This window comes from Berghia stephanieae, chromosome 13, assembly GCF_034508935.2.
Source record: "Berghia stephanieae isolate SIO BIC M18660-M18661 chromosome 13, UCSD_Bste_1.3, whole genome shotgun sequence".
Classification (NCBI taxonomy): Eukaryota; Metazoa; Mollusca; class Gastropoda; order Nudibranchia; family Aeolidiidae; genus Berghia; species Berghia stephanieae.
Genome location: NC_088372.1, coordinates 40,534,748 through 40,559,747, shown reverse-complemented (window position 1 = coordinate 40,559,747; position 25,000 = coordinate 40,534,748). Strand labels below are relative to the sequence as shown.

Here is a 25,000-nt window from a genome sequence, read left to right as displayed (position 1 = left end):
GTGCGCTTGGCTAGGAAACTCACAACATTGCCATCCGGAAATACAACGGACTAACACACAAAGCTATGTGTAACCTTGAACGTTAATAGTCTGGTTAATGCAGTTGAGTGAGAATTGCTCATAAACATGGATGGCAAAATACAATAACAAAGACCCGAGTGACGTCAACTTCATTCTATCTATATCAATCAGACTAGAAACGCTAAAGTTTACACGTAATATTGTTGTGTGCTGGTAACGTATATCCGGCTGCCTGATATTGTGAGCATTTTACCTAAACGCATAGCATCTATAGCAGTTTCGAAAAAGAACAGAATTTGAGTCCCCCCCCCCCCCCCGATCAAGACTGGAATACGTCGTGGTGTTTTAGATTCGAAAAATTGAATTGATAACAAACTATAGAAGGAACGAAATTGACGTCACCCAATTGACGTCTTTGTTATTGTTTTTATTCAGCCACTTTTATGAGTATCTCTAGCTAATTTCTATCAATCAGGTGAAACATAGTTTTGTGTGTTGGTACATTATATCCGGCTGGCAGATGTTATGAGTATTTTGGCCAAACACGTAGCAAACAAACATCTGATGTCAACAAGAATCACCCACGCTGTCACGGTGAGATACCGTGACTTAAAATTTGGTCAGAAAAATTGTCCTTCAAATACTGCAAAATTTTGAAAAATAGATTAAAATTGAGCTTTTATACAGCGCAATGTCCATTAAACGTACTCAAAGTCTTAACATTTAGGCCGAGACATGACGCCTGTTAGGCGATATTACAACATTATTTTTGCACGACAGAAACAATATTGTTAACGACCAGGTACTCATTTTACTCCTAAGTAAGGTGGGAGAATGTGAGTGAAGAGCCTTTTCCACGGACTCAACTATGCGCCGAGGAGACTCGAACCCAGGACCTTCCGATCCGAAAGCGAGTGCCATACCAGTAGACCACATAGGCCCAGATCTGCGTTTGTCTGAAGTGCGGCAGTTGACGACTTCAAATCCAAGTACATCCATGACGTAACTATAGTGGGCCATGAGCACATCCCATGGCCCGACAGTCTGCTGACTTCAAATCAAGTACATCCATGACGTAACTACATTAGGCCATGAGTACATCCCATGGCCCGACAGTCCGCTGACTTCAAATCAAGTACATCCATGACGTAACTATAGTAGGCCATGAGTACATCCCATGGCCCGACAGTCTGCTGACTTCAAATCAAGTACATCCATGACGTAACTATAGTAGGCCATGCGTACATCCCATGGCCCGACAGTCTGCTGACTTCAAACGCCAAACTGTCGGTGGAAATTGGATCTACATCTTATTTGTCTTTGGGAATTTGACGAAATTTGACTCCGGAGCCAAATTGGCAATCATGTTGAGATTTGCCGTGACTCTGTAGGCACCTTATATGAGATTTGCCGTGGTGATGAAATGATATTGTTGTTGTAGTTCCGTGTTTGATTATCTACCCACACCTGACTACTTTGAAGTAATTCTATCAGAGCCATTAGGCCCATGGAGCCGGAGTTTATCCCGGTTTCTATGGCGTGAAACGGACAATTGGATAGGACGCTAGTCTTTCGCAAAGTACTTTCCGCCAAATCTAACAGACCCAGCAATCCATTCACTGCTGGCTGGACAGGGAGGTCAGGAAAATATCTCGACTGCACCCGGGTTCGATCTCGTTCCCTTTGCGTGTGAAGTGAGTGCTCTACCAACTGAGCTATCGGGACCCCCAAGCTACTGGCATAGATAACTTTTTTTTTTACTATAATCTCATAGTATTAGTCTTCAGTGCCCCGTCGCCTCACAACGGTATTATGTCGGGTGGGTCAGATTTGATAAACATTGAAATAATATTAGAATTGTTTTCTGACAGAGACAACGGCGGCTGCAAAGGCCAGGTACTCATTTTACACCTGAATGTGGTGAGAGAATGGGAGTAAAGAGCCTTTTCCAAAGACTCATCTATGCGACTTGGAGGGAGCAAAGTGGCCGAGTGTTTAAGGCATTGTATTGTGACCCGGAAGGTCCCAGACTCGAGCCCGGCTTCAGGCACTTTCGTTTTTTTTCGTTGGGTAAGATAAAAAAAAACCCAATTTGCCCACTGTGACAACACGGGTGATTCCTGTTGACATCAGACATCCTGTTTTATGAATTATCTTTATTCCTTCATGGAATACCTAGGCGACGGGATCTTATGATGTCGTGGCGGAAGGGCATTATTTGTTTTTAATTTTTGTAATCTCTGCGACCTGGAGTGACATTCAGATTCAGATTCAGATATTCATGATTTTATCCCATGAGGCAACCATGACAAGTGGGTTTATCTTTATGTCATAAATACACGACAAAAAACTCTAAGTATCTCCAAGTAAATCTTTTTACTCAGAAAATTAACACAATTCAAAAAGACTCGGACAATTTTTATACAGATAAACAGTCTTTCGATGGTGAATCTTTAAATGCTTTTCAACTAGTCTCAGAAAAATGAGTAAAGAATCTCATTATGAAGGCCCCAAATATATCTAGTGAGCTAAATCCCCTTCCAACATCGCTTTTAAATTCTTGCATTGACGAGCTTATTCCATCAATAACTGGAATAATTAGTCATTCTCTGCAAACTGGTATCGTCCCCTCTTATTTTAAGACAGCTCTAATTACCCCACTTGTAAAGAAACCCTCTTTAGACCAAAACGATTTCATAAACTACAGACCGGTTTTCAAACCTTTAAGTCAGCAATCCACGACCATTTCCATCTTTTAATTGAACGTTTCCGATCTTGCTTGTTAAATTAAAAACTTGGATGGAACTGAACAGACCAAAACTAAACGATATTTAGATTGAAATGATATTTATCGCTAGGCCAGCAATTCTTAAAATGTAGAGCGTGAATCAACAGTATAAGGAAATAGTGCAATTGCAAATTGCATGTTTGAGTGGTTGTATGTTTGAGTGAAAGTAGTCACGTTACTGTTAAAGCGATTTGAGCTTGTTGATATACGGGGTAAGGCGCTTTTCAAAAACCATCTATTATTAAGTATCTCTGAACGATGAAACTGTTAAAACGCTTTGAGCTTGTTGATATACGGGATAAGGCGCTATCTAAAAACCATCTATTCTTATTAAGTATCTATTAAGTATCTCTGAACGATAAAAAAGCGACCTAATGGATTTGGAAAGACGCCAGATCCAATAATATTCCTGTCACCCATGCGTATGCCAAGTCACTCAAGCACGTCACAGATGTACCCCCTTCAATACTTCAGAGGAATTCTTACTTTTTCAAACAACCATCAATCAGCCTGAGTGTTGAGTCAATGCGTTTTCTACTAAATTCACTCCCTTGATTAGTGGACACAGAATAATGACAAAGACATTTCCACAAGGAACTCAGTGGTTCTTCAGTGTTATGGATTTTTGTTTTTATGAATTGTTTGATTTTGTGAGTTTTGTTCACGCTTAGAAAAACAGGAGACTAAAATGAAAAGATGGAGACATGAAACAAAGGAGATCCTTTCGTATGCGGGTGTTCAATGTCAAGTCGGTAAACATGGCATTTGTATATTGATGTGTATGTGTTCATTGTCAAGTCGGTAAACATGGCATTTGTGTATTGATGGCATGTGTTCATTGTCAAGTCGGTAAACATGGCATTTGTGTATTGATGGCATGTGTTCAATGTCAAGTCGGTAAACATGGCATTTGTATATTGATGGCATGTGTTCAATGTCAAGTCGGTAAACATGGCATTTGTATATTGATGGCATGTGTTCATTGTCAAGTAGGTAAACATGGCATTTGTGTATTGATGGCATGTGTTCATTGTCAAGTCGGTAAACATGGCATTTGTGTATTGATGGCATGTGTTCATTGTCAAGTCGGTAAACATGGCATTTGTATATTGATGGCATGTGTTAAATGTCAAGTCGGTAAACATGGCATTTGTGTATTGATGGCATGTGTTCAATGTCAAGTCGATAAACATGGCATTTGTGTATTGATGGCATGTGTTAAATGTCAAGTCGGTAAACAGGGCATTTGTGTATTGATGGCATGTGTTAAATGTTATGTCGGTAAACATGGCATTTGTGTATTGATGGCATGTGTTCAATATCAAGTCGGTAAACATGGCATTTGTGTATTGATGCCATGTGTTCAATGTAAAGTCGGTAAACATGGCATTTGTGTATTGATGACATGTGTTAAATGTCAAGTCGGTAAACATGGCATTTGTATATTGATGGCATGTGTTCAATGTCAAGTCGGTAAACATGGTATTTGTGTATTGATGGCATGTGTTCAATGTCAAGTCGATAAACATGGTATTTGTGTATTGATGGCATGTGTTCAATGTCAAGTCGATAAACATGGCATTTGTGTATTGATGGCATGTGTTCAATGTCAAGTCGATAAACATGGCATTTGTGTATTGATGGCATGTGTTCAATGTCAAGTCGATAAACATGGCATTTGTGTATTGATGGCATGTGTTCAATGTCAAGTCGATAAACATGGCATTTGTGTATTGATGGCATGTGTTCAATGTCAAGTCGATAAACATGGCATTTGTGTATTGATGGCATGTGTTCAAATAAAATACATTAAGTGAGAGGAAATCACATCTGACCACGAAAGCCCGTGCCAAATTCCAATTGTATTACATACTACAAACATTATGAGAGAGAGAGCGGATGTTTACCGACTTGACACGACCTGACATAACTACGCATCGTCTGCTATTAAAACCCTATTGACAGATTCGACCTAACATAACGAAATCGCAAAATAAATATTTAAACTGTTATTTCTCATGTCATATCTATTCTTTTTTCCAATGTGATGCTTTTTTCTTGCTTGCATTCTTACAAGTAATATACATAAACAAGAAAATGTGTTTTGATATTTTGTTTTGTACTTGCACAGATAATTTATGATGGTTCGAAATCACGTATTCCTGGTTTAGGCATTTACTATTTCTATGTCACGGCAAAGTTTAAAAGACCTAATTTATATTTTTAGATTATTGTCCAGTTCCACCGATTTCTGTGACGGCTTCAAACATGGAAACAGTTTACTGGCTTATCTCCCTTGTCCAGCACACTCTATTCATCCAGATGGTCAAAAGTCAGACAGGGATTTACTACGACTACACACACAGAGACTACAGATATTACCAAGCTATTCCTTGCAGAGTTAAGTAAGTAATAATACACGATTCTTACTCGCTTGATTTTTTTGGAATTCCGGGCGTGTTCCCAACCACTGCACGAGCTTGTGAGTACGCGTGGGAACAAAGTTCGAATTCCAAAACGCAAGAGTGTAAGAAATCATTTATTCTACCCCTCAATCTATTCCAGTGTCGTCATCTTGGAATAAAAGACATCCCCAAAAGCATTCAAATAACATTACTTTTTAAAGAATCTGATTTTTAGTTAAATTTAACGATGTATATAATCTGACGTCACAAATTATTATTGTAAACACGATATCATTACGCGTTACTATTAATAGGGAGAGGGGTGGATTAAAGATTATTACTCCACCCCTCTCCCTAAAAAGTAACTCGTAATGGTAATATATCTACAGTAATAATTTATACGTCAGATTATACAATTTAACTAAAAATTAGAGTCGTTTAAGAGAAGTAGATTTATTATTTGAATGTTTTTGAAGTCTATGCACTGGTTGGGAACACACCGGAATTCCAAAAAGAAAGAGTGTAAGAAACGTATATTATTCCACCCCTCCCAATGGAAAACCCTGTCATTTCTTAGTAAATACGTCATCGTTGAATAATTGCTTTGAACGCGTTGAATAAAAAGTTGTATTACAATTGACTGGATGGGTCCGTCTCTTTAACAAATGTCGTTGTGACCCACCATCGCTAAACAGTATTATGTCTGGGTAATGGGGTAGCCTGGTTCAGCGGTTCGGTCTTTGTCTCGTATCCGAAACGTACCGAGTTCGAATACCCTCTACGCCTTGTAGCCTTTGGCAAGTCACCTCGCCCTATCTCAATTTGCGGCGCATAGTTGAGTCCTTGGAAAAGGACCTTTACTCGTATTCTCTCAAAAGACTCAGGTGTAAAATGAGTACACCATTGTCTCTGTCCGCAGAAATTGCTGTCTCACCCTACATGGAAGTGATGGCACAGGATCAAAAAAGTGGGGAGGCTTTTCTTTGATGGCCTATGCCCCCCCCCTTCCCTATAGTAGTAAAAGGCCAAAGTACCTGCCGTCAACTGGGATAACTTTGCCTAAAGGGGAAACTTTGCGCGATAAATTCTGGACCCACTAAGAGATTATTTTGCTTTGTGGACATTTTTCCTTTGATAAAAATTGAAGCATTTTCACTGGTACGATAACTGTAACAATTCTGAGATTATTTTAAATGCTCGAAATTCACTGAGGAAAAATTACTCCTTGAAGCAAAGTTACTATTTGAAGCAAAGTTTCCATTTGAAGCAAAGTTTCCATTTGAAACAAAGTTACCCACTGAAGCAAAGTTACCGTTTTAAGCAAAGTTTCCATTTGAAGCAAAGTTTCCATTTGAAACAAAGTTACCCATTGAAGCAATGTTACCGTTTGAAGCAAAGTTTCCATTTGAAGCAAAGTTTCCATTTGAAACAAAGTTACCAATTGAAGCAATGTTACCCATTGAAGCAAAGTTTCCGTTTGAAGCAAAGTTACGCCTTGAAGCAAAGTTTCCGTTTGAAGCAAAGTTACGCCTTGAAGCAAAGTTTCCCATTGAAGCAAAGTTTCCCATTAAAGAAAAGTTTCCCATTGAAGCAAAGTTATCCATTGAAGCAAAGTTACCCATTGAAGCAAAGTTACCCATTAAAGAAAAGCTTCCCATTGAAGAAAAGTTACCCATTGAAGCAAAGTTACCCATTGAAGCAAAGTTTCCCATTAAAGAAAAGTTTCCCATTAAAGAAAAGTTTCCCATTGAAGCAAAGTTACCCATTGAAGCAAAGTTACCCATTGAAGCAAAGTTTCCCATTGAAGCAAAGTTACCCATTGAAGCAAAGTTTCCCCTTAAAGCAAGTTACCCATTGAAGCAAAGTTTCCATTTGAAGCAAAGTTTCCATTTGAAACAAAGTTACCCACTGAAGCAAAGTTACCGTTTAAGCAAAGTTTCCATTTGAAGCAAAGTTTCCATTTGAAAACAAGTTACCCATTGAAGCAATGTTACCGTTTGAAGCAAAGTTTCCATTTGAAGCAAAGTTTCCATTTGAAACAAAGTTACTAATTGAAGCAAATGTTACCCATTGAAGCAAAGTTTCCGTTTGAAGCAAAGTTTACGCCTTGAAGCAAAGTTACCCATTGAAGCAAAGTTTCCCATTGAAGCAAAGTTCCCATTAAAGAAAAGTTTCCCATTGAAGCAAAGTTACCCATTGAAGCAAAGTTTCCCATTGAAGCAAAGTTACCCATTAAAGAAAAGCTTCCCATTGAAGCAAAGTTACCCATTGAAGCAAAGTTACCCATTGAAGCAAAGTTTCCCATTGAAGCAAAGTTACCCATTGAAGCAAAGTTTCCCCTTAAAGCAAAGTTACCCATTGAAGCAAAGTTTCCCATTGAAGCAAAGTTACCCATTGAAGCAAAGTTTCCCATTGAAGCAAAGTTACCAATTGAAGCAAAGTTTCCCATTAAAGCAAAGCTTCCCATTGAAGCAAAGTTACCCATCTAAGCAAAGTTACCCATTGAAGCAACGTTTCCCATTAAAGAAAAGTTTCCCATTAAAGCAAAGTTTCCCATTGAAGCAAAGTTACCCATTGAAGCAAAGTTACCTATTGAAGCAAAGTTTCCCATTGAAGCAAAGTTACCCATTGAAGCAAAGTTTCCCCTTAAAGCAAAGTTTCCCATTGAAGCAAAGTTACCCATTGAAGCAAAGTTACCAATTGAAGCAAAGTTACCCATTGAAGCAAAGTTTCCCATTGAAGCAAAGTTACCCATTGAAGCAAAGTTTCCCCTTAAAGCAAAGTTACCCATTGAAGAAAGGTTTCCCATTGAAGCAAAGTTACCCATTGAAGCAAAGTTACCCATTGAAGCAAAGTTTCCCATTGAAGCAAAGTTTCCCATTGAAGCAAAGTTTCCCATTGAAGCAAAGTTGCCCATTGAAGCAAAGTTTCCCATTGAAGCAAAGTTACCCATTGAAGCAAAGTTTCCCCTTAAAGCAAAGTTACCTATTGAAGCAAAGTTTCCCATTGAAGGAAAGTTTCCCATTAAAGAAAAGTTTCCCATTGAAGCTAAGTTACCCATTGAAGCAAAGTTTCCCATTGAAGCAAAGTTTCCCATTGAAGCAAAGTTTCCCATTAAAGAAAAGTTTCCCATTGAAGCAAAGTTACCCATTGAAGCAAAGTTACCCATTGAAGCAAAGTTTCCCCTTAAAGAAAAGTTTCCCATTGAAGCAATGTTACCGTTTGAAGCAAAGTTACCCATTGAAGCAAAGTTTCCCCTTAAAGAAAAGTTTCCCATTAAAGAAAAGTTTCCCATTGAAGAAAAGTTACCCATTGAAGCAACGTTTCCCATTAAAGAAAAGTTTCCCATTAAAGCAAAGTTTCCCATGGAAGCAAAGTTACCCATTGAAGCAAAGTTACCCATTGAAGCAAAGTTTCCCATTGAAGCAAAGTTACCCATTGAAGCAAAGTTTCCCCTTAAAGCAAAGTTACCCATTGAAGCAAAGTTTCCCATTGAAGCAAAGTTTCCCATTAAAGAAAAGTTTCCCATTGAAGCAAAGTTACCCATTGAAGCAAAGTTTCCCATTAAAGAAAAGTGTCCCATTGAAGCAAAGTTTCCCATTGAAGCAAAGTTTCCCATTAAAGAAAAGTTTCCCATTAAAGCAAAGTTTCCCATTGAAGCAAAGTTTCCCATTGAAGCAAAGTTACCAATTGAAGCAAAGTTACCCATTGTAGCAAAGTTTCCCATTGAAGCAAAGTTACCCATTGAAGCAAAGTTTCCCCTTAAAGCAAAATTACCTATTGAAGCAAAGTTTCCCATTGAAGCAAAGTTTCCCATTAAAGAAAAGTTTCCCATTGAAGCAAAGTTACCCATTGAAGCAAAGTTTCCCATTGAAGCAAAGTTTCCCATTAAAGAAAAGTTTCCCATTGAAGCAAAGTTACCCATTGAAGCAAAGTTTCCCCTTAAAGCAAAGTTTCCCATTAAAGAAAAGTTTCCCATTAAAGCAAAGTTTCCCATTGAAGCAAAGTTACCCATTGAAGCAAAGTTACCTATTGAAGCAAAGTTTCCCATTGAAGCAAAGTTACCCATTGAAGCAAAGTTTCCATTTGAAGCAAAGTTTCCATTTGAAACAAAGTTACCCACTGAAGCAAAGTTACCGTTTTAAGCAAAGTTTCCATTTGAAGCAAAGTTTCCATTTGAAACAAAGTTACCCATTGAAGCAATGTTACCGTTTGAAGCAAAGTTTCCATTTGAAGCAAAGTTTCCATTTGAAACAAAGTTACTAATTGAAGCAATGTTACCCATTGAAGCAAAGTTTTCCGTTTGAAGCAAAGTTACGCCTTGAAGCAAAGTTACCCATTGAAGCAAAGTTTCCCATTGAAGCAAAGTTTCCCATTAAAGAAAAGTTTCCCATTGAAGCAAAGTTACCCATTGAAGCAAAGTTTCCCATTGAAGCAAAGTTACCCATTAAAGAAAAGCTTCCCATTGAAGCAAAGTTACCCATTGAAGCAAAGTTTCCCCTTAAAGCAAAGTTACCCATTGAAGCAAAGTTTCCCATTGAAGCAAAGTTACCCATTGAAGCAAAGTTTCCCATTGAAGCAAAGTTACCAATTGAAGCAAAGTTTCCCATTAAAGAAAAGCTTCCCATTGAAGCAAAGTTACCCATTGAAGCAAAGTTACCAATTGAAGCAAAGTTTCCCATTAAAGAAAAGTTTCCCATTGAAGCAAAGTTTCCCCTTAAAGCAAAGTTACCTATTGAAGCAAAGTTACCCATTGAAGCAAAGTTTCCCCTTAAAGCAAAGTTACTCATTGAAGCAAAGTTTTTCATTGAAGCAAAGTTACCCATTGAATCAAAGTTTCCCATTAAAGAAAAGTTTCCCATTAAAGCAAAGTTTCCCATTGAAGCAAAGTTACCAATTGAAGCAAAGTTACCCATTGAAGCAGTTTCCCATTGAAGCAAAGTTACCCATTGAAGCAAAGTTTCCCCTTAAAGCAAAGTTACCCATTGAAGAAAGGTTTCCCATTGAAGCAAAGTTACCCATTGAAGCAAAGTTACCCATTGAAGCAAAGTTTCCCATTGAAGCAAAGTTTCCCATTGAAGCAAAGTTTCCCATTGAAGCAAAGTTTCCCATTAAAGAAAAGTTTCCCATTGAAGCAAAGTTACCCATTGAAGCAAAGTTTCCCCTTAATGCAAAGTTACCTATTGAAGCAAAATTTCCCATTGAAGGAAAGTTTCCCATTAAAGAAAAGTTTCCCATTGAAGCAAAGTTACCCATTGAAGCAAAGTTTCCCATTGAAGCAAAGTTTCCCATTGAAGCAAAGTTACCCATCTAAGCAAAGTTACCCATCGAAGCAAAGTTACCCATTGAAGCAAAGTTACCCATTGAAGCAACGTTTCCCCTTAAAGCAACGTTTCCCCTTAAAGCAAAGTTACCCATTGAAGCAAAGTTACCCATTGAAGCAAAGTTACCCATTGAAGCAAAGTTACCCATTGAAGCAAAGTTACCCATTGAAGCAAAGTTACCCATTGAAGCAACGTTTCCCCTTAAAGCAAAGTTACCCATTGAAGAAAGGTTTCCCATTGAAGCAAAGTTACCCATTGAAGCAAAGTTTCCCATTAAAGAAAAGTTTCCCATTAAAGCAAAGTTTCCCATTGAAGCAAAGTTTCCCATTGAAGCAAAGTTACCAATTGAAGCAAAGTTACCCATTGTAGCAAAGTTTCCCATTGAAGCAAAGTTACCCATTGAAGCAAAGTTACCCATTGAAGCAAAGTTTCCCCTTAAAGCAAAATTACCTATTGAAGCAAAGTTTCCCATTGAAGCAAAGTTTCCCATTAAAGAAAAGTTACCCATTGAAGCAAAGTTACCCATTGAAGCAAAGTTTCCCATTGAAGCAAAGTTTCCCATTAAAGAAAAGTTACCCATTGAAGCAAAGTTTCCCATTGAAGAAAAGTTTCCCATTAAAGAAAAGTTTCCCATTAAAGCAAAGTTTCCCATTGAAGCAAAGTTACCCATTGAAGCAAAGTTACCTATTGAAGCAAAGTTTCCCATTGAAGCAAAGTTACCCATTGAAGCAAAGTTACCCCTTAAAGCAAAGTTACCCATTGAAGCAAAGTTTCCATTTGAAGCAAAGTTTCCATTTGAAACAAAGTTACCCACTGAAGCAAAGTTACCGTTTTAAGCAAAGTTTCCATTTGAAGCAAAGTTTCCATTTGAAACAAAGTTACCCATTGAAGCAATGTTACCGTTTGAAGCAAAGTTTCCATTTGAAGCAAAGTTTCCATTTGAAACAAAGTTACCAATTGAAGCAATGTTACCCATTGAAGCAAAGTTTCCGTTTGAAGCAAAGTTACGCCTTGAAGCAAAGTTACCCATTGAAGCAAAGTTTCCCATTGAAGCAAAGTTTCCCATTAAAGAAAAGTTTCCCATTGAAGCAAAGTTACCCATTGAAGCAAAGTTTCCCATTGAAGCAAAGTTACCCATTAAAGAAAAGCTTCCCATTGAAGCAAAGTTACCCATTGAAGCAAAGTTACCCATTGAAGCAAAGTTTCCCATTAAAGAAAAGTTTCCCATTAAAGAAAAGTTTCCCATTGAAGCAAAGTTACCCATTGAAGCAAAGTTACCAATTGAAGCAAAGTTTCCCATTGAAGCAAAGTTACCCATTGAAGCAAAGTTACCCATTGAAGCAAAGTTTCCCATTGAAGCAAAGTTACCGATTGAAGCAAAGTTTCCCCTTAAAGCAAAGTTACCCATTGAAGCAAAGTTTCCCATTGAAGCAAAGTTACCATTGAAGCAAAGTTCCTTAATGCAAGTTACCTATTGAAGCAAGTTTCCCATTGAAGAAAGTTTCCCATTAAAGCAAAAGTTTCCCATTGAAGCAAAGTTACCCTTGAGCAAAGTTTCCCATTGAAGCAAAGTTTCCCATTGAAGCAAAGTTACCCATCTAAGCAAAGTTACCCATTGAAGCAAACGTTTCCCATTAAGCAAAGTTTCCCATTAAAGCAAAGTTTCCCATTGAAGCAAAGTTACCCATTGAAGCAAAGTTACCTATGAAGCAAATTCCATTGAAGCAAAGTTACCCATTGAAGCAAAGTTTCCCCTTAAAGCAAAGTTACCCATTGAAGCAAAGTTTCCCATTGAAGCAAAGTTTCCCATTAAAGAAAAGTTTCCCATTGAAGCAAAGTTACCCATTGAAACAAAGTTACCCATTGAAGCAAAGTTTCCCATTGAAGCAAAGTTCCCATTGAAGCAAAGTTACCCATTGAAGCAAAGTTTCCCATTAAAGAAAAGTTTCCCATTAAGCAAAGTTACCCATTGAAGCAAAGTTTCCCTTAATGCAATTACCTATTGAAGCAAAGTTTCCCCTTGAAGAAGTTTCCCATAAAAAAAGTTTCCCATTGAAGCAAAGTTACCCATTGAAGCAAAGTTTCCCATTGAAGCAAAGTTCCATGAAGCAAGTTACCCATCTAAGCAAAGTTACCCATTGAAGCAAACGTTTCCCATTAAAGAAAAGTTTCCCATTAAAGCAAAGTTTCCATGAAGCAAGTTCCATTGAAGCAAGTACTATTGAGCAAATTTCCCATTGAAGCAAAGTTACCCATTGAAGCAAAGTTTCCCTTAAAGCAAAGTTTCCCATTGAAGCAAAGTTACCCATTGAAGCAAAGTTTACCAATTGAAGCAAAGTTACCCATTGAAGCAAAGTTTCCCATTGAATGCAAAGTTACCCATTGAAGCAAAGTTTCCCTTAAAGCAAAGTTTCCCATTAAGAGAAGTTTCCCATTGAAGCAAAGTTACCCATTGAAGCAAAGTTACCCATTGAAGCAAAGTTTCCCATTGAAGCAAAGTTCCCATTAAAGCAAAGTTTCCCATTGAAGCAAAGTTGCCCATTGAAGCAAAGTTTCCCATTGAAGCAAAGTTACCCATTGAAGCAAAGTTACCCTTAAAGCAAAGTTACCTATTGAAGCAAAGTTTCCCATTGAGGAAGTTCCATTAAAGAAGTTTCCCATTGAAGCTAAGTTCCCATTGAAGCAAAGTTTCCCATTGAAGCAAAGTTTCCCATTGAAGCAAAGTTTCCCATTAAAGAAAAGTTTCCCATTGAAGCAAAGTTATCCATTGAAGCAAAGTTACCCATTGAAGCAAAGTTTCCCCTTAAAGAAAGTTTCCCATTGAAGCAAGTTCCGTTTGAAGCAAAGTTACCCATTGAAGCAAAGTTCCCTTAAAGAAAGTTTCCATTAAAGAAAAGTTTCCCATTGAAGAAAGTTACCCATTGAAAGCAACGTTTCCCATTAAGAAAAGTTTCCCATTAAAGCAAAGTTTCCCATGGAAGCAAAGTTACCCATTGAAGCAAAGTTTTCCCATTGAAGCAAAGTTTCCATTGAAGCAAAGTTACCCATTGAAGCAAAGTTTCCCCTTAAAGCAAAGTTTACCCATTGAAGCAAGTTTCCCATTGAAGCAAAGTTTCCCATTAAGAAAGTTTCCCATTGAAGCAAAGTTCCCATTGAAGCAAAGTTTCCCATTAAAAGAAAGTTCCCATTGAAGCAAAGTTCCCATTGAAGCAAAGTTTCCCATTAAAGAAAAGTTTCCCATTAAGCAATGTTCCCATTGAAGCAAAGTTTCCCATTGAAGCAAAGTTACCATTGAAGCAAAGTTTCCCATTAGCAAAGTTTCCCATTGAAGCAAAGTTACCCATTGAAGCAAAGTTTCCCCTTAAAGAAAAGTTTCCCATTGAAGCAAAGTTTCCCATTGAAGCAAAGTTACCCATTGAAGCAAAGTTCCCATTGAAGCAAAGTTTCCCATTGAAGCAAAGTTACCCATTGAAGCAAAGTTTCCCCTTAAAGCAAAGTTTCCCATTGAAGCAAAGTTTCCCATTGAAGCAAAGTTTCCCATTAAAGCAAAGTTTCCCATGAAGCAAAGTTTCCCATTGAAGCAAAGTTACCCATTGAAGCAAAGTTTCCCATTGAAGCAAAGTTACCAATTGAAGCAAAGTTTCCCATTAAAGAAAAGTTTCCCATTGAAGCAAAGTTTCCCCTTAAAGCAAAGTTACCTATTGAAGCAAAGTTACCCATTGAAGCAAAGTTTCCCCTTAAAGCAAAGTTACTCATTGAAGCAAAGTTTTTCATTGAAGCAAAGTTACCCATTGAATCAAAGTTTCCCATTAAAGAAAGTTTCCCATTAAAGCAAAGTTTCCCATTGAAGCAAAGTTACCAATTGAAGCAAAGTTACCCATTGAAGCAGTTTCCCATTGAAGCAAAGTTACCCATTGAAGCAAAGTTTCCCCTTAAAGCAAAGTTACCCATTGAAGAAAGGTTTCCCATTGAAGCAAAGTTACCCATTGAAGCAAAGTTACCCATTGAAGCAAAGTTTCCCATTGAAGCAAAGTTTCCCATTGAAGCAAAGTTTCCCATTGAAGCAAAGTTTCCCATTAAAGAAAAGTTTCCCATTGAAGCAAAGTTACCCATTGAAGCAAAGTTTCCCCTTAATGCAAAGTTACCTATTGAAGCAAAGTTTCCCATTGAAGGAAAGTTTCCCATTAAAGAAAAGTTTCCCATTGAAGCAAAGTTACCCATTGAAGCAAAGTTTCCCATTGAAGCAAAGTTTCCCATTGAAGCAAAGTTACCCATCTAAGCAAAGTTACCCATTGAAGCAACGTTTCCCATTAAAGAAAAGTTTCCCATTAAAGCAAAGTTTCCCATTGAAGCAAAGTTACCCATTGAAGCAAAGTTACCTATTGAAGCAAAGTTTCCCATTGAAGCAAAGTTACCCATTGAAGCAAAGTTTCCCCTTAAAGCAAAGTTACCCATTGAAGCAAAGTTTCCCATTGAAGCAAAGTTTCCCATTAAAGAAAAGTTTCCCATTGAAGCAAAGTTACCCATTGAAGCAAAGTTTCCCATTAAAGAAAAGTTTCCCATTGAAACAAAGATTTCCACATTGAAGCAAAGTTACCCATTGAAGCAAAGTTTCCACTTGAAACTAAGTTACCTATTAAAGCAAAGTTAACCATTAAAGCAATATTACTCCTTGGAGCAAATTTTCCCCTTAAAGCAAATTTTCCCCAGTAGACAATAATAAGTAAGGATTACGTAGAATTAATTTTCATGAAAACTCTGACAATGTTTGTTTTGATATTTCCCTGTGTCACTGTTCAGTAACTTTTACTACAACTCCCTGGCGGCGTCCACCTCGATGACCAACAACTACACACCACGTGACAATATCAACTGTTGCTATGTGGCATCTTCACGAAATGACTGCTGTGAGGAAACAGAGTATAATTATGGTAAGACTTTGGAAATATCGTTTTCTCATTTGTCATGAGCTTTGTTCCTTTGTTAAGAGCTTTTAGCACATTTGTAACCCGTGGCTTCAAAACGGTGATATATCATAGTGGTTTTCATGTTTGCTTGATCTTAAGGATTGTACGGCGCTTGCAATACTTTAAGGTCATATCAGCGCCAGTTAAAAAGAAGAAATAGAAAGGTCAATAAAGTCTAGAATTATGGTCAAAGCACCGATGAAAATGTAAGACAAAGATAAATTGGTTGAAATAGGGAACAGATGTAGATTCCAAGAATACACAATCAGTGGTCTTAGTTTGAGATTACCAAAAAGTTCATCCAGTCACAAGCATACTAAGGGGAATACACACAACTGTCTACATGATCAGTACAAGAGGATATATATATATATTCTTCACAAAGACACGTTTAGCTCATTCAAATGCTAAAATTGTGGCAACCACAAAACACAAAAGAGAATCTGGCAAGGTGTTGTTACTAAATATAGATTATCGGGGGGGGGGGGTCCATTGTTCCAAATGCCCATTTACAACGTTCTATCTAAATGATAACAAACAATGTCTACTGTCTTTTAACGCTCACGAAACCAAGATATATTTTGACGTCATTCATAAACCATTAAAAAAATTGTTTTTAAATTATTCCCTTCCGCCACGACATCATAAGATATCGTCCCTAGGCATTCCACGAAGGAATATAAATAACTCATCAAACAAGATGTCTGATGTCAACAGGAATCTCTAATGTTGTCCAAGTGAGCAAATATAGGGGTTAATAATCTTGCCCAAGGAAAAAAACGAAAGTGTCTGAAACGGGGCTCGAACCCGGGACCTTCCGGATCACAGTGCAATGCCTTAACCACTCGGCCACTTCATCCTCCATAAACCATAGACCATAGGGCGCTAACAAATTGTTTTTCCTATTGTTTTTTGTTTTTTCATGTTTCAGAGACAAAACAGTTGTTAAGTGGCTGTAAGTGTGGAGCCACCACGACCTGTGGCTCTATGGTCACCACTCCCACCACCCCCACCAAACCACCACCTGGTAAATTATGTAAGTAACGTCATATAGACTCACATCATCATCATCATCATCATCATCATCATCATCATCATCATCATCATCATCATCATCATCATCATCATCATCACCCCCATCATCAACACAGCTACAGCCACATGTGGCTACGGTGACCTAATATCAATATCTTCATTACCAGTGCCACCGTCATCATTACTGTCATCGTCATCGTCATCGTCATCTTCATTACCAGTGCCACCGTCATCATTACTGTCATCGTCATCGTCATCGCCATCGTCATCAACATCTTCATTACCAGTGCCACCGTCATCATTACTGTCATCGTCATCGTCATTATCATCAACGTCTTCATTACCAGTGCCACCGTCGAGCGGAGGTCACAAAATATATCGGTGTCATGGTCTCAAGTGAGTAAAGAGCTACTCGACTATGCATAAAGATATATGTAGAATGAGGCCCCAGAATTTACTAGTTACTATAAATGAAAAACAATTAACGATTTGTTTACAATGAAATAAAAATAATGATGAAATTTAATTAAAAGAGATAAACAGTGATCGTGGCAGTTACAAATAGAGATATGAATATTTTACGTAACTTATGATATGTCAGGTTCGTAAGTTTACGTTTCCAGGCAGTTGATGGGCTTGGATGATCTATTCCTCTGATAACAGGATCGGACTCGTAAAATTCCACTTCCAGGCAATTGGTAAGAGGTTATTGTGTAGTCCTTTGACAGCGGGCTCGGGTTTGATCCTTGAAGATTATACAATCAAAGTTAAAAGCTCCGGCGTCTTAATGGTGTAGATATAATATCTACAAAGTCCCAAAAGATAAAAATCTTACAGTATATAGAAGGAATAGAACGACTGGCCGTCCGGCATAGATTGTGGAGAGAAAGTGAGTGTCGAATGTTAGACCTATCAGCTTTTATAATAAATGGCTACGTGACAGAATGTAGAACGAAAAGTATTCACTAATTAGAAATTAATTCGAGGGAAGGCTATAAAAGGAAAGACGATCTAATATAAGAAGGTAAAGTTTATCTAAGCCTACCGAAATATAACTGGAGTGAGATGAATTCAGTTCTTAATAAAATAAAATTTAATAAGATAATTGTGAACAACCTTTACTGTGACAATCGGCTCGGGATCGATCTCCGTCCTTTTGTTTGTGAAGCGAGTGCTCTACCAACTGACCGATTGGGACATCCAACCCAATGTTCTGTTATCGTCATTCATGTAGATGAGGTACGTTGACGGCAAATCTCACTTTGGCCATTTTATTGTTTTAAATCTCTATCCAGTCAATGAATAGAACGACTAATTAAGAAAATCCGACGCGTATATATATATGCAGGTCTGACATCCGATCTCACTATGGGCCTAGTTTAACATTGTTGTAGTGGACAATATTTGGCGTGATTTATTTAGATTTCCATTACAACAATGAGCCCATAAGGAATTGGGTTATCAGACCTGCAAATAAGTGCAAACTGATGAAATAAATAGCTTCAAACTTGATCGATTTTATGTCAAACTTGTCGGTCTCAAACTTGGGATTTGTAGACAAGTTGCGGGTCATGTTGACCTATCGGTATAGATAGTATGAAGATGACGTCATTCGGGTCTTTGTTATTGTTTCTGAGTAATTTTCACTAAACGGTATTAACCAGACTATAAACGACCAAGGTTACACGCAGTTTTGTGCGCTGGTCCGTTATATTTCCGGATGGCAATGTTGTGAGCTTCTTAGCAAAACACATACTATATCTTTCAGGTAGAAGAAGATTTCTAGCAAGAATGTGAATAAAGTGTTTTGTACGACAGCAGACGTTGGTTTTTGGGCTGAAGTATTTGGATCGTTTTCGTTTGAATGTGTCTAAATCTGTTGTAATCACACATGCTTAGGTTGTGTGGGGCACACACACACACACACACACACACACACACACACTAGAGAGGGGACTGTGAGGCGTGGGGCACACACACACACATACACACACACACACACGCAGATTAGAGAGGGATCTGTGAGGTGTGGGGTGACAGATGTCAACTCGAAGCGAAGATGTTTGAGTTTACAGGTTGGTGTTTTAGTGGTTTTGATGGGGGGATTTTCTTTGAGTACGTGAAGTTGTTTAGTTGTTATGGTGAGAGGATTGGTTCAACAAGAAATTAGAATAAATAGTTTGGTAATAGATTTTCTATTGCAATTCTTTTGATACACTTGTATAGCAGTTAGGCAGGGCGATCAAACCAACGAAAATGAAACAGATAGAAAAGAAAGAAGAAAGAAAGAAGATTTTATCAGAAGTATAATTTTATACGGAGTGACCTTTTTCAAAAATGTAAACATAGATGTCAAGGTCATTTGGGGAAATAACCGCTAGACGTGTCATGAAAAAAAAAGGGTGGGGGGGGGGGGGGGGGGGAGGTGTTTACAATGTCATCAAATCACTGGGAACGACGTGCATATATTAGCATGTCTGAACATCGAACATGATGGGCTTGATTTGAAGTTGTTGTCATGGACTGTAGCATTCGTTACCTTTACATACTGGTACTAAGACTTGTATTGTGACGTCCCGTTAGCTCAGTTGGTAGAGCACTCGCTTCTCAAGCAAAGGGACCGAGATCGATCCCATGTGCAGTCGAGTTTGTTTGTTTTTCTGACCCCCTGAGGGTTCGAGCCTCGCGCTCGCCGCATAGTTGAGTCCTTGGAAAAGGCTCTTTACTCACATTCTCTCATCGTACTCAGGTGTAAAATGCGTACCTGGCCGTTAACAGCGGTGTCTTTGTCCGAAAAATTATAATATCGCCTAACGGGCAGCATGTCCCGTCCTACATGTTAAATGTTGCTGTTGACCAGGGACCCTTGTAAAGCGCTTTGAGCATATTTAGTGGATATTGCGCTATATAAAGCTCAATTATAAAGAGTCTTTTTTCAAGGACGCATCTATGCGTCGAGCGATGCTCGGACCCAGGACCTTCCGATCCGAAGGCGAGTTTCATACCACTAGACCACATAGTCGCACATTCAACGCTATTGATGATGAAGAGATTGTAGTTTAATATAAACATTTCTGTCGTGTTTATCGTTAGGAGATGGCTCGGGTGAATCAAGATTGCACCTCACCCAACCCTAACATCGTTTTATGGTTTATTTCCAGTCTGCCCATCGCTGGGACCTCGGATTCTCCATTCCTTGGCGGTGACGGAGGAGTGTGGCAAGTTTGGCAGCGTTTTCCCCGTGGTCCGGAAATCCCCGAAACCCGGCATGAAGGCCACCGTGCTTTGTAACGCCGTGCTGGCCCAGGCCGTGGTCAAAGGCGTGAGGAAGACAACACTGGTCACTACTCAGTTCTGTAACAAGGCTGTGGAATTTGCCCTGCTCTTTAAAGGGTAAGTGTGGAATTTGCCCTGCTCTTTAAAGGGTAAGAATGGAATTTGGCCTGCTCTTTAAAGGGTAAGTGTGGAATTTGCCCTGTTCTTTAAAGGGTAAGTGTGGAATTTGCCCTGCTCTTTAAAGGGGGCAAGTGTGGAATTTGCCCTGCTCTTTAAAGGGTAAGTGTGGAATTTGCCCTGCTCTTTAAAGGGTAAGTGTGGAATTTGCCCTGCTCTTTTAAAGGTAAGTGTGGAATTTGCCCTGCTCTTTAAAGGGTAAGTGTGGAATTTGCCCTGCTCTTTAAAGGGTAAGTCATGGGTATTTTTTTTGTTTTTGTTTTTGTTTTTACGAAACCCGCGGAAACCCGCCAGACCCCTCGCTTTAAAAAAAAATATACCGTAAAGAAGAAAAATCCCAAAGTATGATACTGTAACCAATGAAAAATATTGGATTCAGTAGTCTGATGTCACGCAGCCCGGCAACGGCGGCCATCTTCGTGCTGGCTAGAACTTTTCATATGCCTTGTGATCAGAATGTGTAAAAGTCAAAACATGATCAAATTTATGTTTTTCCCCTCTGGATACGCTTTTATGCTCGCCGGAGAAATATTTCATACGTGCGTCCGCCATTGTTCCGATAGTTTAGAGCCAGTGTTACTAAGTTACCATGCGTCATAAGGAAGGAAGTGACGTTACGACTGTTGAAGAGGATTGGCTTAATATCACTTACAATTCTAGTGTTCGAGCTAATAATTATCATTGAAATCCATCAGAAGGTTGTGAAGATTTACACGTCAACGAGTGTGCACGGGTTGTGGAACGACAAAAGAGCATCGATTTCCAGGACATCTCAGGTACCGAATCCCGGTTGAATATTATAGTAAGTAGTCGGCAACTAGTCGGTATTCATCAATACTATTCAACTAAAGAGAACATGAGGGGGGTGGAGAGAGAGAGAGAGAGAGAGAGAGAGAGAGAGAGAGAGAGAGAAAACAAAACAAAATAAATAAATAAATAAATACATATTTTTAAAAACACACACACAAAAAAAAAACCCAACCCAAAATCACATTTTCTTCTGATTTTTCAGAGCAAGCATTTTGAACATTAGTATTATACGATGTACATGTATCCAGGTATGACACTCATGGGCCTAGTTTAACATAGTTGTAATGGTCAATATTTAGCGTCATTTTTGTGAGATTTCCATTACAACAATGAGCCCATAAGGAAATCGGTTATCAGACCTGAAAATAAGTACACGTCGGTATTACATGAATCAGTCGGCAACTTGTTTTCTTGAACAAGACTGAATGAAAGACGGAATAATTTTACAACCAAACGTAACTTTTACCGTAGACAGCGATATATAAAGAAACGCGACACTTCTGAAGTGGAAATCTTCGGGTTTCAATAGCAGACGATGCGTATCCATGTCAGGTCGTGTCAAGGAGGTAAACATCCTCTCGCTCATAGTGTTTATAAATGTACTGTAATACGGTTGAAATTTGGTACGGGTTTTTGCAGGTTTCTGTCTTCAGTTGGGTGATTTCATCTCACTAAATTCTCTCAGACTTTAAAAATATATATCAATCGTACCAGGCCAGTTTAGTTCTTTGTGTAAATAAAACTTTAATTTTATCTCACTATAATATTTACGAATAGTCATTGAAATGGGGCCTGTGTATGGAATGTCTTCCAGAAAAAGGAAAGAATAAAATAGCAACTTTAAAAGAAGGACAAAATACCAAACACGGAACGTTTCGGACTCAAAATCCATCTTCAGTCAATAACATATAACACTTAAAACCCAGACTGAAGACAGAGAAATATTTGGCACGGTTGTCTGCAAGAAAATATGGAAGGACTTCCGTAGTATCACAGCATGCCTAAAGAGGGGATTTAAATTTATTTTTTGTTGTTGTTGTTTGTTTGGAATTATCGAGGGGAGATCCCGAACACCGCCCCCCCCCCCCTTTTTTTTTAAAATTTCACGGGGAACCCTCAACCCCCCCCCCCCCCCCCCCCCCCCCCCCCCCAATCCAAACTAAAGATACTATAACCTGATGATCCATAATGTTTGCAATCACTTGCAAGTCGAAACTGATGGGAAACACAGTCAGTAATAATGGCGTCGGCCGGAGTTGTAAACGACAACTGTTTTATTTGTTTGTTTTTAAGGGTTTTACGGCGCTTGCAACACATTTAGGGTATATCAGCGCCAGTAAAAGGGAAGAAAATGGGATAGTAAAAAGTTCTAGAATTACAATTGAAGCATCCAAGAGAAAGTAAGACATAGGGGAACAAGGAACAAATAGGGATTAGATGTAGATTCCAAGAGCATATCACCAATGTACTTAGTTTGAGATCACCTATAAGTCTCATCCGGACACAAGAACAAAATCCAACAAAGAGGAATACACTCAAATGCTTACATTATACATTCAAAATAACAAATATAATAATACATAACAGAGAGATGATTTACAAGGAAAAAAATATCATCTCCCAAAACAATAACTATGCATTTGACTGTTTCCCTCCCAGCCAGGACTCCGACCAAGACCAGGAAAAAAACTAAGTAATCTCATTCCAAGACAAAGACAGAAAGCATGTTGGAAAACAGATATAAGGGGATAGAAGACAGTGTGTACCTCCCTGCCCGCTATGGGAGGTCAGGATCCCCACCCAGAAACGACAACTGACTCAGCAAATTGTTTTTGAAATTAGAAAAATCACACCAGTTATAAAATGAAACTTATCATAAATAGTAATATTTATTGGTAGCAATACCCGATCAATATTATTAGTTAAGACTGTTTCTATTGTTTTATGTAATATTATCTCTAGGTTCAAAATAATGGTGATAATAATAATAATAATAATAATAATAATAATAATAATAATAATAATAATAATAATAATAATAATGATAATGATAATGATAAAAATAATAATAATAAATAATAATAATAATAATAATAATAATAATAATAATAATAATAATAATGATAATAATGATAATAATATATAATAATAATAATATAACAACAACAATAACAACAACAACAACAACAACAACAACAACAACAACAACAACAATAATAATAATAATAATAATAATAATAATAATAATAATAATAATAATAATAATAACATTAAGAGAACTTATCTTGAGTACCGTGTGGAAAAGCTCCCAATCCATTCATTTCTGGGTACTTGACCAGAATATTCCACAGTCTCAGTGTCAATGGTAGAAATCAGCGACATCTATTAGTAGACAATGGTAGAAATAAATAATGCCGGTAGCTGTCCACAAGAATACACGACCAGAATATTCCACAGTCTCAGTGTCAATGGTAGAAATCAGCGACATCTATTAGTAGACAATGGTAGAAATAAATAATGCCGGTAGCTTTCCATCCCGTCACAAGAATACACGACCAGAATATTCCACAGTCTCAGTGTCAATGGTAGAAATCAGCGACATCTATTAGTAGACAATGGTAGAAATAAATAATGCCGGTAGCTGTCCATCCCGTCACAAGAATACACGACCAGAATATTCCACAGTCTCAGTGTCAATGATAGAAATCAGCGACATCTATTAGTAGACAATGGTAGAAATAAATAATGCCGGTAGCTGTCCATCCCGTCACAAGAATACACGACCAGAATATTCCACAGTCTCAGTGTCAATGATAGAAATCAGCGACATCTATTAGTAGACAATGGTAGAAATAAATAATGCCGGTAGCTGTCCATCCCGTCACAAGAATACACGACCAGAATATTCCACAGTCTCAGTGTCAATGATAGAAATCAGCGACATCTATTAGTAGACAATGGTAGAAATAAATAATGCCGGTAGCTTTCCATCCCGTCACAAGAATACACGACCAGAATATTCCACAGTCTCAGTGTCAATGGTAGAAATCAGCGACATCTATTAGTAGACAATGGTAGAAATAAATAATGCCGGGAGCTGTCCACAAGAATACACGATCACCAGCGACTGGTACGTGATATCAACACAAAAATAGCACACAACATAGGGGTTCAACTGACGTGTACACATATGCAGGTCTGACATCCAAACGCAATTATGGGCCTATTTTAACATTGCTGTAATGGACAATGTTTTGGGTCATTGATTCCAACAATGAGCCCATCATCAATTGGGTTATGAACACACTACGAGCTACACGTCTGTTTCAACACGTTAATAACACAATTAACCAGTGGATTATTGACCAATCAAAACATGGAATTTGTGACACACCTTCACCCGTGCTCGGATCAACATGGTTAGTTGTTTATAAACAGGAACATGAATGAATTCGACCCCTCTCTGATCGTTGTTGTTGTTTTCATATCGCCAAATGGGTGACTAGTTATCACACGATTTTCTCCATCATATCAAAATCGTTTACGTTTTCTGTGTAGAGACCAGGTGGGTGAGTAGTTCGCACATATTTCAAATAATGCTATGCGTTTAGTTAAAATACTCACACATCCGTCAGCCACATGAAATACTATCCCTTGAATCTATAGATAGTATGCAGATGACGTCACTCATGCCTTTGTTATTGTTTTTGCCATCCGCGTTTGTGAGTTGTTCTCACTAAACTGTATTAAGCAGACTATAAAAGTTCATGGTTACACAGAGTTTGTGTGTTGGTCCGTTATACTTCCGGATGGCAATGTTGTGAACTCCTTGGCCAAGCGCATTCTATCTATATGTAACGTTAATTGATGCTATGTGTTTATCCGAAAAGCTCACAACATCCGCCAGCCGGAAATAATATAACGGACCAACACACAAAACTATGTGTAACATTGAACGTTTATAGTCTGGTTACCTGAGTGACGTCAACTTTATTCTATCTATCTATACACGTTTAAGTTTAACTCAGTCTTGTGTGCTGCTACTGCTACCAGTGTTATTGATTGGTGGAACATGTCAGTATTTTACTCAAGTTATTATTATCGTTGGTACACACTTAAGTAAAATGCTCACATATTCTTCTACCTGTCAAATAAACAGTACGATTACACAAAACTGAGATGATGTTTACGATGTTT

At 38.1% G+C, this 25,000-nt stretch overlaps 1 protein-coding gene across 1 annotated transcript in view; it reads left to right on the top strand.

Moving 5' to 3' along the window:
* LOC144958705 (uncharacterized) overlaps positions 1 to 25,000 on the top strand; it is a 34,003-nt gene that overhangs the window by 2,150 nt on the left and 6,853 nt on the right. Inside the window, exons 2-5 of the mRNA XM_078890852.1 lie at positions 5,037 to 5,214; positions 15,339 to 15,469; positions 16,437 to 16,541; positions 19,702 to 19,933. Of these exons, the coding sequence (XP_078746978.1) occupies positions 5,078 to 5,214; positions 15,339 to 15,469; positions 16,437 to 16,541; positions 19,702 to 19,933 (605 nt within the window). The 5' untranslated portion in view covers positions 5,037 to 5,077. The remainder of the gene's footprint in view (positions 1 to 5,036; positions 5,215 to 15,338; positions 15,470 to 16,436; positions 16,542 to 19,701; positions 19,934 to 25,000) is intronic.